The following is a 15,954-nucleotide window of genomic DNA, read 5'->3' as shown; positions in this document are numbered from 1 at the left end:
TGAGTGCCCCAAACCTCAGAATGGAGTATCTGTAGCTCGGGATTCAACTGTGGAGTCCTTGGCACTCTGAGGTTGATTGGTTGGTTGCATTCAAAATTGTCAATGCAATTGTGAATGCATTTCAATAGATTTGTTTAATCAGTTGCTGGTTAGCTATATTTCCTTAAATAAAACAACAAACTCGTATGTTTCTTCTTTTGCTGACAAGAAGAGGACAATATAGCATCTTCCATTATTAACCAACCAGATAACTTCATCAGTGCAAGTGTGGGTGGGATTTGCTCCTATTTATATAGAGTGAATGTATAAAACAAAGAAACAAACAAACAAAGACAGAGAGAGAGAGAGAGAGAGAGAGAGAGAGAGAGAGAGAGAGAGAAAGAAAGAAAGAAAGAAAGAAAGACACAGGCAGATAGACAGACAGCATGGATAGATGATGAATGGATGGATGGATGATAGATGATAGCTAAAGAATGGATGGATGGACTGATGGATGGATGAATAGATAAGACGGATGGATAGATTGGTAGAGAGATAAATAGATATAGGAATAGAAATATAGAGATACAAATATCATATAGATAGAAGGTAGGTAGGTAGATATAGAAAAAGAGATACAATAACACAGAGATATACAATCAATGTTTAGTGATTCAAGCATTAATCACTGTATATTCTTAAAGCAATAAACCATTTTGGACAAAAAGAACAAAAAATATTATAATAATATCATTCTAAATATGTTCAGAAACAGAATGAATTCCAAACATTATGCTTGGTACTAACATAATATACTTCATCTGTTTTCCAGATCTATTCATAACAGACAAAAAGTGTGAACTCCCCAAATTTACTTATTCAGCATATCCACAAAATAGTTATGGATACTCATTGATAACATATAGTACTGATAATATATATGATATTTGAAACTATTTAAAACTTTTAGGTTCTAGATTCCCTTCTTGGTGATCTAGCAACTTTATCATGATACACATCGTATTCTGAATTGTGGGGGTTTTTGTAAAATTTTGAAAAAAGCTACAAAATAATAGGGAGTGCATTTCAATAGATTTGTTCAATCTGTTGCTAGTTAGCTATATTTCCTTAAATCAAACAATGAAGTCATAAATTTCTTCTTTAACTAGATAACGAGGGAGCAAAATAGCATCTTTTATTCTAAAGTGAGTATTTACAAAGTACAAAAAACTAGGCAATCTAAGACGAATTTAAATATCTCAGTGAAGTTTCTTTGAAAGCACTGACTCCCTGAAAAAAAATTTTTTTTTAAACGGTGACATTTTCGTTTTGCATTTCTTTCATATTTCCTTTGTCTGTGATAGCCACCTGCTTGCTCTCAGAAGGTCAGGATGCTTTCCTCTGCGGTTGGACTATCATCACACACAATAAGGGCCCTTTTATAGACATAGTAACTTAAGCTTCCTTTTTATTGAAAGCGTCAGGCTTTGCAAAAAGTAATGCGGTAGCTTGAAATAGCAACAGGAAACGCTTTCTGGCTAAAGGCGGCACAGAGTTGCCCTTTCCCAAACCATAGCCACATTTCTGTCTCTCTCAAGCAATGTAGGATTTTCCCTAGTTAGTGATCGGCCCAGCCCAAATTAGGTCACAGTTTTCTTCCCTCAGCAGTCAATCTCCAACCACCTCCTTGACAGATATAGGATGTTCAGTGAAAGCAGCTCTCCCCCAAACACATGTGCATTGATAAAGCAGAATATTTGTAGCTCAGGGCTGAAAGAGGAGTCCTTGATGCCGGAATTTGGATATTGATGACAGAATTTGAATATTTTCTTGCAGACATTTCTGCAAAACTAGGTAACATCATCAGCGCTAGTGCATCATCTAGCAATGATACTATCACCTTGAGGTACAAAAGTTCATTGAGTGACCATTCAAAGTTACGACGTCACTGAAAAATGTGACTTATGACCGTTTTTCACAATTAAGACCTTTGCAAGCATCTCCCTGATCACATGATCAAAATCCAGATGCTTATGACATGTCCCGAAATCATGTAGTCCCTTTTTCTGACAAGCAAAGTCAATGGGGAAGCCAGATTCACTTAACAACTGGCTTACTAACTTATCAACTGCAATGATTCACTTAACAACTATGGCAGGAAAGGTTATAAAATGGGGCAAGACTTGTTTATCAAATGTCTCACTTAACAACAGAAATTTTGGGCTCAATTGTGCTCATAAATTGAGGGCTACCTGTATTTAGTTTCGGTAATGAAACATCTGCAAGAACACAACCAAGCTCGAAGAGCGGGTGTGCATCTGCACGCACACACACACACACACACACACACACACACACTCTTACTTTAACAAAGTCTGTGTCTGGATGTGTAAATCCAACAAATCCATGTTGTGTTTTAGACATTTAATGGAATTAATCACACTAGTTGTCACTAGGCCTCAGACCTCAGTTTACCATTAATAGTTGGATTAACTTCAAACCAAAACTAGGCAAGTCTCACAGGTCTTAACCCAGAGTATGAACCAAGCCCATTTCCTCTCAGTGGAAACGAGCATGTCCTTGAAATAAAATTTTAAGCAAGAAAAATTACTTAAGCGTCCACTCCTGACATATCCAGTAAGTCATTACTTCTCTTAAAGTTCAGCTAAATCCCAAAACTGCATACCTCATAGGAGGCATCATAGCAACCAACAAAAATATTGATATTAAAATACCATGTTTCTCTGAAAATAAGGCAGGGTCTTATTTTCTTTTGACCCCTGAAATAAGCGCTTGGCCTTATTTTTGGGGAAGTCTTATTATTTTTGAGGTACAGGAGGCGGCGAGCATGGTCACCTCATGGCTGATGCTGTGTTGCAATATTTTCAGGGAGGGAGGACTTTAGCACACATGCTAAAAAGCCTGATTGGGTTTATAATCTGGGGAGATCTTATTTTCGGGGAAACAGGGTACTTTATTTGCCAAAGTTTTCTAGGTAGTCGACTTACAACAGTTCATTTAGTGACCGAAGTTTGAAGTTACAACGGCACTAACAAAAGTGACTTATGACCATTTTCAACTTACGCCATCGCAGCATTCCCAGTGGTCTTGTGATCCAACTTCATATGCGTGGCAAGTGACTCATATTTATGACTGTTTCAGTGTCCCGTGATCATGCAATCACCTGTTGCGACCTTCTGACAAGCAACGTCAGTGGGGAAGCCAGATTCACTTAACAACCCTATTACTAACTTAACATCTGCAGTGATTCACTTAACAACTGTGGCAAGAAAGATCGTAAAATGGGGCAAAATTCACGGAACAACTTTCCTGTTTAGCTACAGAAATGTGGGGCTCAATTGTAGATCTAAGTCAGAGGTGGTATTCATCAGGTTCTGACCAGTTCTGGAGAACCGGTAGCGGAAATTTTGCATAGTTTGGAGAACCAGTAAATACCACCTCTGACTGGCCCCACCCCCATCTATTCTCTGCCCCCCGAATCCCAGCTGATAGGAAGGAATGGGGATTTTGCACTAACTGGAGTGGGGAGGGAATGGAGATTTTATAGTATTCTTCCCCTGCCACACACACCAAGCCACGCCCACAGAACCGGTAGTAAAAAAAATTGAATCTCACCACTGATATAACTCAAGGACTACCTCTATATGATATACCAGGTGATACTTAAAAGGCTTTTTAAACATACTTACCCGAGAGATAGTGAGAGGCATGTTGAAGTCCTTCCCACCTTGGAGTCTGAACCCCCAAGGAGCTGGACCCACCAGTGAAACACTGTAGTTATTCATGGTCTTCTGCAGTTACGCTGTAATTCCCAGGGGAACAATCTGTAAGAGACATTTGAAGATTGTGAATGCTAAAAACACAACCCAAACATCCAAAATAATTAATTCAGATGCTGGGTTCATACACTGCACTAACTACATTGCTAACCCACTTAATACAAGACATATACAATTTAGGACAGGGGTGTCAAACTCAAGACCTGTGGGCCGGATCTGGCCTGCAGGGCGCTTAGATCCGGCCTGCGGGACTGTCCTGGAAACAGCAAAAGACCAGCCGGCTGTGCCTCTACCAGCAAAAAGAGAGCTCACGAGGGCTGCACACGGCCCTCCCGAGCTCCGTTTTCACTGGCAGAGGGTTGCTCCAAAAACGGAGCTCAGGAGTCAATTCTCTCTCGCAGAGCGCTCAGGCCACAAGCGGTCCCCGACATGAGTAACAGCAAGCTGGCCATGCCCACCCCGGTCTCCGAGGTCAAACACAACCTAGTGTATGTCTCAATGATTATAGAGTTTGACACCCCTGATCTAGGACAATCACAGAAACCAGGAAGCTTCCCTCAAAATGTATACTGGACAACCCATAATCAGCTTTTATATATGTCCTTTCAGGAATCTTGAACATTCCACAGGGAGAAAAGGGGGATGTGTTTTAATTATTTGTTGAATAAGCCATAATGACTGGATTCACACATCAGGCTAGCCTGAACTAAAGAAAGCACAAATGTCAACTTAGCAGAAAGTATAATTCAAACCAGTCTATTTTCTTTCTTCTAGAGATCACTCTCTCTTCCTGTCTATGCAAACTACTCAGATGCAGAATGACTGATCCCTTGTTTTCCACCATGTTTCAGAAGAAAAATGGGCATTTTTAACCTTGAGCTAGTTTTTGAGAAGAGATTCCTTTTTTACAGTCTTCATGCAAACAAGAACACGATAGCCACTGAAATAATGAATAATGTCTTCTTCAGAACTAGCAGTTCTCAGCTTTCAACTCATATGAAGTTTCGGAAGATCCCTCTGCAGGTTTTGAATTGCCCCTTCCTTCCAACATATGCACACAAATGTGCCAATGTTGCATTACTATATGACACTATATTATTATATTGTCATTATCAGCAGAAAATTGGGGATATAAAAAATCTACAAACATGTTTGCATCTCAAATTGTAAAAACATGTAATTTCATCAATATATTACCATCCATCTTTTTATTTTTCATTCTTCTCCTCCTTGAGCAAAGTTATTCTGAAAATAGATTTCAGGAGTAAAATGCAGAATAAATTGAAGTCATGGGTATTGTTTAGAGACTCTAGATTAAATAGGGTCTCTAAACAATATCCACAATTTAAATTTAACCCTATCCATGACTCTACCTCTAGGAAAAGTATTTAATTCTCTTACAAAGTGGAAATGCTTTACGTGGATGCATTATGAAAACACTTGAGGTTTGCTTGAAATAGAGTAGGCTGAAAACCAAGCAGACATTTTCTAGATATCATTTGTTCTCTCTCTGCAGCTCTGAAGTTATGAAGGACGAGAACTCCAGCAATTTCAAGTTAGCTTCCATTGTGGCATGGAGGTCTATCCTTAATAAGGTTAAGTCATGGCTTATTTATCCATAGAAGCAGTGGTTCAATTCAGCAGATTCTATCTGGTTCGGGAGAACCGGTAGCGGTGGCAGTGGGAGGCTCCGCCCACCCACCCAGGCGTCATCTCGTCCAGTTTTTGATGCGCTGCGCATGCACAGATGGTAGGTGGCGCATGCCAGCGAAGCAAGTGCGCATGCACTCACATTTGCAAACCGGTAGCGAAGGTAAGTTGATTTCAGCCCATCCATAGAAGACTTACAATAACTTTATTGTCACTTTAAATGTACACTGATCGTCATACATTAAAATGAAATTTCATTGCCGACAGCTCTCAAAGGGTCACCACGTCCAATATACACCATGATAAAATAAATAAATATAATTAACCATACACCGACATATATTATATAACATGGCTTGAGGGGTATGTCAGGACTGTGACCTAAACTATATTGGTCATTGAAAAAGGAAGCCGATAGGAAAGTGTTAATTCCACCTTTGCCTGCTAAGAGGAGGTGCTTAAGACTTCTTCCTCCTTCTATAAGGAAATCTCTCTTTTTCATTTCCAAGTATTGATTTCAATAGGGTGTAATTTGGCCTTTTCTTCACTGAAACTCAGTCTGAGCACATCACAATTACAGATGGCATGTGTCATAGTAATCCGATCGCTAGTTCCCTGAATCTCCTTTCCATCCATTTGCTCTAGAAAGCAGAATTTTGTTTTGGAAAGCAGAAAAGTTCTACTCTCTATCAGGAAGAGGTAGTAGTTAACTCTTTCCCATTGGTTCATCTTCTGGTGATGGAGAAGGACTGGGTTTCTTCCTTGCACTAAGCCACAAAATATGATTTACGATCAAAACACACTATAACTTAGCTGAAGGCTCTGAATGCAGACTTAAAGAATAAGCAGTTATGCCAAATAAGCTTTTTAGTCTTTCCAGCCCAACAGAATGTTGGAAATAAATTAGAAGAGGTCGGTTTATATCTGTCTAGCTATCACAGAATAACTGTCCAAAAACTAAAGGGCCTAAATTTAGTGTAGAGAGAAGTGCCAGCAAAAGAAAGCTGGAGTTCAAAAATAGGCCAAATAACATTGCAGGGGCCGTGAAGGAAAACCTTTCACAATATACTTTTCCCAGTGCATAACTAGCAGAGATTCAGTTGGGCAGCCCCTCCAATTGTTGCCAACTGTTCCATTCTAAGCAACCCATCCATACTACCCCACTTGTAGTTTCCCTTCTATAGTTATGTCCCACCATGGACAATATACAGCCTGTCTGATGCTTCCAAATGTACCTATGCAAATGTACCGTATTTTTCGGAGAATAAGACGCACCTTTTTCCCTCAAAAAAGAGGCTGAAAATCTGGGTGCGTCTTATACACTGAATACAGCATTTTTTGCCTCCTGAAGCTCCATCCCTTCACCAAAATAGCCGTACATAGGTTTTAGAAGGCTTTCAGAGAGCTCCTGGGGGTTGGGGAGGGCAGAAATGAGTGAAAAATGGCCCATTTTTGCCCCCCCCAGCCCCCAGCAGCACTCTATAAGCTTCCTAAAGGCTATCCATTCTGCTTTTTTGACAAAAAAACGGGCCCATTTTCATGAAGAACGGGCCATTTTTTGCTCATCCCCCCCCCCCCAGGAGCACTCAATAAACCTCCTAAGGGCTATTCATGACCTTTTTTGGAAAAAAAAAGGTTTTCGCAAAAACAGGTTTGCAGAGTGCACAAACTTTTTTAAAAAATTTTCTTCTTCAAAACCTTGTTGCGTCTTATACTCCGGTGCATCTTATCCTCCAAAAAATATGGTACCTGTTATTTCATGACAACAAATAAAATGCAGGAGCTTTTATATCCATTCCTAGCAAAGGGGTTGTAAGAAATTCCAGGAAGGAATGGTCTCCATGTTTATCCTATCTTGTTTTTGTTTTTTCCAAATTACCATAATGTTAAAAAGAAATTATGGAAAGGGGCTCATGTTCTGTCTATACATTAGGCAGGATAATTCTTGAAAAGTGAATAAAATACGGACCAAATCTGTTGTGAGGAAAGAAGCCAGCAAAAGACTAAGCTTGAAAATGGGTCAGATTTGACTAGGCACCGGAGAAAAAAACAACTGAACCCTCCACATATCTCTGGAAGTTGTGGGCGCCCCCATTCTAAGACCCTTTGTGGTCATGTGACCCCAGCATAGCTATTATGAAGGAGTTGGAAAAAATTCTACAAGTAATACTCTTTGTTTTTATCTCACATTTCATTTAATAAATACAGGTGGTCCTTGACTTATAATCAGTCATTTAGGAACCAAAGTTATAACCTACCTGAAAAAGGGACTTATGACCCAGATCCAAAATTCTGACAGCCATGTCCCCCAGAGTCACATGACACCTCAGATGCACCAAAGACAAATTCCTTGTGTATCGAATCACGCTTTGCCAATAAAGTGTTCTGTTCTGTGTTCTGTGCTGTGCTATGCTATGCTGGCAACACAACCATATATATAGTAGTTTGCAGCATCCTGCAATTGTGATATTTTACAATGGTTTTGCCAAAAACTGGCACTTATTTCCAGTTGTTGGCAAAACCATGCCATAGTGAGCAATGGTTTCACTTAACAACCAGGGTGTTCAGACTTACAACCATTGGGTTCACTTAACAACCGCTTGGGGAAAAATTATAAAATCATGTCAGTCATGTGACTGAGCTATTTTACAATCATCAGAATCGCGCTTCATTGCTTTAACCCGTAATCAATTAAGGCATGAGGAATCCTGAAGAATGAGATAATTTGTCTAATAGTCCTAGAGCAAATTGTTCTTTAGGCTGGACTGAGTTAAAAAACTGAACTATCCAGTCAGAGGAAGCGTGGTCAACAATTACGTAACTCAGTCTCTAGGCTACTGGATTCCCCAAGCAGCGCACAGGAGAATATTATAAATAGTCTATCTCAGGGCAATAGTTACTTGGCATCAATGAAACACTTTAAAAAGTTTCTTGCAAAGTGGAATATTTTTCTTCTAGCCTTAAATATCATTTTGATATTGTTTAGCATGCAGGTCTTGGGGGGGGGGGGAGACTGGAACTAAGCAAATATGAAATATTTACCAATGGTTCTTAAACCCATAATCCTATCCATTCCATGACACTGTGATAGCTTCCAAATGCTTCTTTCTTATTCCACTCACAAGCTCATACTTAATATAGCACCTGAAAGTATTACTAAAAAATACTCCTCAGAAATTTACTAAAAAATAGCAAAAGTGCTTGAAAAGCTTGTCTGTGTATCTTTTTAAGAAATTTTCATTTTCCGGTAACAAGAGCAATGGAAGAAATTAGTAGCTTCAAACATGTGCAACTATGCACATATAACATATGCAAAAGTGCACATATAACATATGCAAAAATGCACATACAACATATGCAAAATTTATCTAACAGATAAAACCCCAGGGCTCCCTTAAATCTTGGTTAGCAGACATCTCAAGAAATGTTACCAATTGGTGCCTTACATTGAAGGACAATATATCAAGTAGCTACAAAGTTGGGGAGGAAACACACATATATGGAATGGGTCTAGATTATGTCACAGCTGCCAAAAGAAAAGAAATAATCAGGAGCACAGAGAGCAAATAAAACAAATTTCTAACACGTCTACTTTACTTCATTGCCCTACTATGAAAAAGAAAAAAAATGGCCCTGCTGATTTTCTTTTATTTTCACTGTTTTTTAACATATCCCCGAGTTACTGATTTACCAACAGGCAGGCAGTAGGGGCACTTAAGGAAAAAGCCTTGCTGTGATGAAATGGGTTGGGGGCTGGGGAGGGAGGCAGGAAAGAAGGTGTGGAAAGCCCCCAACAGTGGGAAGGAGGGAAGGGGGAGAGGGAAGGGGGAAAAGAGATGGTGAGAGAGAAAAGTGTGGGGGGGGGCAGGAGAAAAGCAGAAAAGCTGCAAACTGAGCAAACAACTAATCTCGGGGTCCCAAGCAAATATTAATACGAATTAATCCCAAAACGTACTAATACCTGTTACCCTTGTACAGAAGTAACAGGTATTAATATTGCTTGGGATTAATTAGTACATGTTGTCCATGATGACAAATAAATAAAAAAAATAACATCAATACATATTCAACGGGGCACTTGTTGCCTCTTTTCAACTCTTAGATTTTTAAAAAATGGGGGTGGGGAAGGGTCGGGAATGGAAGAAGCGACACCTTACAGCAGCCTTTAAAAGGCCCGTCCTGTTAAAAAGCAGCGCCATGGGAAGGGCCGGCTCAAAAAAAAAAGGGGGGGGGGGAGACGTTTTTGCGACGGAACTACGAAGGGACTCCACCGGGTTAGGGCGGTGAAAAGATTCTCTCTCTCTCTCAGCTTAGTCTGGTTCTTCCCAGGGCGCTCGGGTGGTAGTAGCAGCAGCTCCCCGTTTCCCTTCCCGTCCCCAAACCCCCCGTGCAAACTTTAGCCGGCGCCTCGGGAAAAGCAACCAACGCCTCCACCCACCCAGTCTGCAAGGTGCCGCGGAAGCGCCCGGTTCCACCGCGCGGACGCGCTGCTCCTCTAAGGCGCGCTAAAGCCTCTTTCGTGTCGTCGTCCCCCCCCCCCCGCGCGCGCCCTTTTTATTTCCCGCGGACCACCACCACCTCATTTCGGGAAAGCTTTCCCCACTGCCTCGGGGTGAGAGGGGCGGCGGTTCCTCTCCCCCACTCCCTCCGTCCCTGCCTCTCTCCTCAGCCCCAAAGCTCCGTCCGCGCGACTCACTTCCGAGGCGGAGGCTGGAGAAGCGCGCAAGAACGGCGAGCGGTTTCCCACCAAAGCGGCGTTGTGCGCGCAAGAAGGAAAAGTCCGAGGCGAAGCCCTTGTCGGCCCGAGCTCTTGTTTGGACTTCCGCCCCTTTTTCTTCGCTCCTCCCCGCTCCGGCTCTGGAAGGGCCGGCGAGGTTGGTTCCAGCCGTGAGCGAGAGGGAGGAGAGGAGGGGGCAGCCGCGGGCTACCTTCCGGCTCTGGCGTGCGCGCCTCGCTCTTGTCGGAGCCTCGCCCGCCCGCAGCTTTGGCTGAGAACCGCAATGGAGCCCCCCCCCCCCCCTCTCCCCTCCAGACCTGAATTGCAGGCTGAACGAGGACGAAGGAATAAAAGTGAAGACGGTTCGGTGGAAAACCTGCCTAACTCAAGTGCCCACGTTGAACGAAGGGCGTTAAAACCAAGTTTAACAGGCTGACGTTTCCACCTTCAGCAGAGTTTGCGAACTCCGCCCGCCTCGCCAAACAAATTTCGAAATTGTTTTTTTATTCCACATGCGCACGAAAAGCGTGCGCCATCGGTGGAAAAGAGCGCTAGGTAGATGGAAAAGAGAGCTGGGTAGATGCGTGTTTGCGTGCACACGTGCAAGAGGGGAAACCTGCGTGTCAGTGCTTTTTCTTCCCCCAAGTTTTTTTTTTAAATTTTTTACAAATATATTGAATCAATGCGTGAACAGTGCGGCACCTGGGTGTCGTATATTCTAATACGAGTTAATCATTATTACATGCAATCAACGTATGTTTTTCTAATAATAATACACGTTTATATTATCTCTATTTTTCAGAGTATAACACACCTTCCCCGCTCCCCAAAAAAGAGGGTGAAGATCTAGGTGTGTCTTACACACTGAATACAGCATTTTTGGTCTCTTGAAACCCCGCCCTGCGCATCCCGTTTTTTCTGCAAAAATGGACAACAGACGAGGCCTGCTAAGTCTAGGGAGGGCAAAAACGAGCGAAAAATGGGCCTGTTTTTCACAAAAAAACGGGGCACTTTTTACCCTCATAAGCCCCCAGGAGCAATCTGCAGGTCTGTTTTTGGCTCCTTTTTACCCTCCCCAGCCCACAGGAGCACTTTGCAAGCTTCTCAAACTCTCTGCATGTCCTGTTTTTCTCAAAAAAGGGGGCATGCAGAGGGTTTGGGGGCCTGCAGAGTGCTCCTGGGGGCCCGGGAGGGCAAAACCCTTTAAAAAAAATTACCTCTTCAAAATCTTGATGTGTCTTATACTCCAATGGGTCTTATTGTCTGAAAGATACGGTAGGTTGCAATCTATCGTTATTAAATTATTCCATGTTTTCTCTTAATACTTTGATTTTATTATATAAAAACATATACACCAATATTCCCCCTTCTCTTATTTCTATCACTTATTCTAGCTTTTGTCCTGTCACACTTTATTAAAAGGCTTTTTCTTTCTATTCTGTCTTAATTTCTAATCATGTCACCCATCTAAGAAAAGAGAGAGAGAAAAGGAAAAACAAATCAGAACAACAACAAAAAAGAAAAATCATCTTAGCCCACTTCAGTACTTTAATTCTATGCTTTAAAGGAAAGAGAGAGAAAAGGAAAGGCAAATTACAACAACAACAATTATCTATCCATCATCTCTTGTCCCTGCATGTCATTGTTATTCTGGACTATTGCCATCTTTGCTGCCATCTAGTGGTAGTATGGATTTTCTCAAGTGCAGCATTCCTTTGGGTTATAGCAGTAGACACAACTTTGATTCTTTAGGTGGTGTTGACCAAGTTGTTCCTCTTTCCTTGTAGAAGTTGTATTACCAGATGAACAAGTTTGTAACCAAACTGAAAGAACACAAACCAATGATAGGACCTTAGGCTATCTGTATTGTTCACTATTTGCTTATTAGGTTTAATATGAAGAGTCTAGACTGTGTATAGTAAAAATACAAGCCAAAATAAAATAAAGTCCAGTGGAAGAAAATTGAACTACATCCCTTTGACCAATTAGTTGGAAGCCACCATCTCCTTAAAAGGAAATCGGTAAAGGTAAAGGCTCCCCTCGGACATATGTGCTAGTCGTTCCCTACTCTAGGGGGCGGTGCTCATCTCCATTTCAAAGTCAAAGAGCCAGCACTGTCCGAAGACGTCTCTGTGGTCATGTGGCTGGCATGACTAAATATCAAAGGCGCACAGAACACTGTTACGTTCCCACCAAAGGCGGTTCCTATTTTTCTACTTGCTTTCGAACTGCTAGGTTGGCAGAAGCTGAGACAAGTAATGGGAGCTCACTCCGTTATGTGGCGCTAGGGATTTGAACCATCGAACTGCCGACCTTTCTGATCGACAAGCTCAGCATCTTAGCCACTGAGCTAAGGGTCCTTCCTAAAAGGAAGTAGATTTACACAATTCCCAGAATGTCTTTCTAGGACAGGGTTCTATTGACCTCTAAGAGTTGACAAGACTATGCATGTATAGTACTATTAGTTGAAATAGTATTTATTATTGGATTTTTATCCCACCTTTGTGTAAGTAACTCAAGGCAGCAAACATATTTCATGCGATTTCTTATTTCCCCCACAACAAGAACCCTGTGAGGTGGGTTGACCTGAGAGAGAGTGACTGGCCCCAGGTCACCCAGCCAGCTTTCATGGCTAAGGCAAGACTATAACTTACTATCTCCTGGTTTGTAGACCAATTTATTATCTTCATATAATAAATTTTGGGGATTAATGAACAATCTGAAACTTCATGAAGCAATGAAACTGCAAAGTAAGGGCCATTATAGACACTATTTCAGATTATAATTATCGGCATCACCAAATTTGGAATGAGTACACTCTTTGAGTAAATTATGATTTGGAGTTTCATTCTATGAATTAGTCACAAAGTTTACATATTGTGTTGAGCTACATTATTGTTATTATTGTGAAGTCTTGTCCGACGCATCACGACCCCATGGACAACGTTCCTCCAGGCCTTCCTGTCTTCTACCATCCTCTGGAATCCATTTAAGCTCACGTCTATTGCTTTGGTGACTCCATCTAACAACCTCTTTCTCTGTCATCCCCTTCTTTTGCCCTCAATCTTTCCCAGCATTAGGCTCTTCTCCAGGGAGTCCTTCCTTCTCCATGCATTGCAACTGGGGAAAACCATAGCCTTCACTATACACACTTTTGTTGGCAGGGTGATGTCTCTTTTTTTAGTATGCTGTCTATAGCTTTCGTCCCCAGGAGGAAGCACCTTCTAATTTCTTGGGTGCATCTAGGATGATCTTGCAACCCAAGATCTGTCACTACCTTCATTTCTTCCCCATCTATTTGCCAGGAATTGAGAGGGCCGGATGCTATGATCTTAGTTTTCTTAATGTTGAGTTTCAAGCCAACTTTTGCACTCTCCTTCTTCACCCGCATCAAGAGGCTCTTTAGTTCCTCTTCACTTTCTGCCATTACAGTGGTATCATCTGCATATCTGAGCTACATACACTGTGCTTTACCAATAACAGATCTAACTAAATCCAACCAAGTTACACTTTTCCATGATACAGGAACTCAAGAGTTGCTGGTCACAATTTTCAGTTCAACAATTGATTGTCCAAGATGAAGAATGAGCAGAGGTCGGGATCCAGCAAACCAGCAAATCACCACTGCAAATCGGTTAAGGTAAAAATTGTCCATGCTCCCTGTTTAATGCAGCCTTCTACATATGCAAGCCTAGTCCTGAATCTGCTGACAGAAGTTTTGTTTGAACCCAATCTCATTGCCAGCCTTAAAAATAACTTCCTAACGTGCTTGGTCACGTCTGCCTTGCTTAACCACCCACCATGACGTACAAATTCATCATCTCCTGGCCTGAATGAAATTAATTCGCTTGTCTGTCGCACAAAAATTATTCTTATTCTCTCCGCTTCCAAGAACATTTGTCTCTGGCCACCCAGAAATGAGCAGAAACTATCTCGGCTTCTCTTTGTAACAAGATGTTTGCCTCCTTCTTTTATGATGCCCATTCAGTCCTCTCAGTTATGTCCTTAAAGATCAGAGTTCACAGAAAACGTCTGTCTGAACATGCCTGGCCTGTAGTTGATTCATAGAGTACAGTAAAAAAAAATCTGCTTAATTAAGGTTGTCAGCTCTGTGCTGCAATTGGGACAATTACTAACTACTAAAGGGACAGAGAAATCTACTTCTTGGTTGCCATTTAAAGTTTTGCAGTGAATTGGTGATCAACGCAACAATGGAAAAGTGAAATATATCTTCAGAGAGAGAGATAATAAAGAAAATATTGGTTTGCGCTGAAATGGATAGATTGATGTTAGAATTAAATAATAAAGGAGAGACAGAATATCACGATATATGGAATAGATTTTACCAATGGTTGGAACTGAGAGGTGGAACAGGAAATAAAAAGGCTTTGTAGACCCCAAGTGTGATGTAATATGTGTAAATATAAATGAGTATAATGGGCAGAATAATTGTATATAATTAGCAAGGTATGATGAGTATATATACTTGTTCTATATTTTAGTGTATATGGCGGAGATAACGCCAGGATAGTCGCACTGTCTGATATTTTAATATGAAATGAATAATTTTTTTTTAAAAAAATACAACTTAAAATTTTGTTTTGTGTCATTTTATTACTATGACTGCTCATTTCTTTTTTCCTATCTATATGCTATTCCAGTTGATACTCGGCTCCATTCACATGCCCATAATCCTGCAAGGGATTATGGGGTCTTTAAAAGAATATGATATTCTAGTTGCAGCTCCATTAATATTATGATTACTTTATTCCCTTGTATATAAAATATCTTTGAAGGCCAGGTATAGTCTTCTTCACACAATAAATTAAGCTGTAATGTGGTTTGTTTGCTCAGTGGGTGTGAACTTAACCTAAACATTTTTTTTCTGGCTAACAATATTATTTGAGGGACGCAGTGGCTCAGTGGCTAAGACGCTGAGCTTGTCAATCAGAAAGGTCAGCAGTTCGGCGGTTTGAATCCCTAGCGCCGCATAACGTAGTGAGCTCCCGTTACTTGTCCCAGCTTCTGCCAACCTAGCAGTTTGAAATCATGTAAAAATGCAAGTAGAAAAATAGGGACCACCTTTGGTGGGAAGGTAACAGAGTTCTGTGCGCCTTTGGTATTTAGTCATGCTGACCACATGACCACATCTTCGGACAGCGCTGGCTGTTCGTCTTTGAAACGGAGATGAGCACTGCCCCCTAGAGTTGGGAACGACTAGCACGCATGTGTGAGGTAAACCTTTGCCTTTAACCATATTACATTATGGTGCAATTGTTGCACTATAAATAGGCCAGTCATGACTTGTTATTGCCATGCATTTTTACCATGTTTTTCCTCTTTCCCAATATATTTTTGTTTGTCATGCACATCTACATTTTTAGCATTCTGTAACAATCACTCAGAGTAAAACTTTATATACCACAGTTCTCTTCTGAGCTCAAAAGAAAATGCAGAGAGAGAAAGAGAGAAAAAAAACCCTTCACTTTTCATGTGCCGTGAGAAAAATATCAAGCCAGGATCATTCACAGGCTGCGTGAAGTCAATCCACATTATTTTTGTTTTGTTTCTTTAGAAAATGTATATAGCTCTCCATCTCACAAAAAGTTATTCCGGGTGACTGTCAAGCAGAATACTTTTAGGTGGGCGTGTTTTGTTTTGAGCACTCTATTCATGACAATCAAGGAAATAGATTAAAATAAATCTAACGTTTCTGAATTTTGAAGCCACAGCTAGATGATGATCCCCAACACGGATTTATGTGCAGCAAGAAAGAAGTGGCATTATTTTACCATCAAACTTTCCAAA

General features: G+C 41.0%; 1 protein-coding gene across 1 annotated transcript in view; it reads right to left on the bottom strand.

Moving 5' to 3' along the window:
* PDLIM5 (PDZ and LIM domain 5) overlaps positions 1 to 10,389 on the bottom strand; it is a 150,145-nt gene extending 139,756 nt beyond the window's left edge. The window contains exons 1-2 of the mRNA XM_032224129.1: positions 10,126 to 10,389; positions 3,690 to 3,824 (exon numbers count right to left, since the gene is read on the bottom strand). Of these exons, the coding sequence (XP_032080020.1) occupies positions 3,690 to 3,785 (96 nt within the window). The 5' untranslated portion in view covers positions 3,786 to 3,824; positions 10,126 to 10,389. The remainder of the gene's footprint in view (positions 1 to 3,689; positions 3,825 to 10,125) is intronic.
* Positions 10,390 to 15,954: the final 5,565 nt, after the last annotated feature.

Source organism: Thamnophis elegans, chromosome 9 (assembly GCF_009769535.1).
Source record: "Thamnophis elegans isolate rThaEle1 chromosome 9, rThaEle1.pri, whole genome shotgun sequence".
In the NCBI taxonomy this organism is placed as follows: domain Eukaryota; kingdom Metazoa; phylum Chordata; class Lepidosauria; order Squamata; family Colubridae; genus Thamnophis; species Thamnophis elegans.
This window is presented reverse-complemented; position numbering and strand designations above follow the sequence as displayed.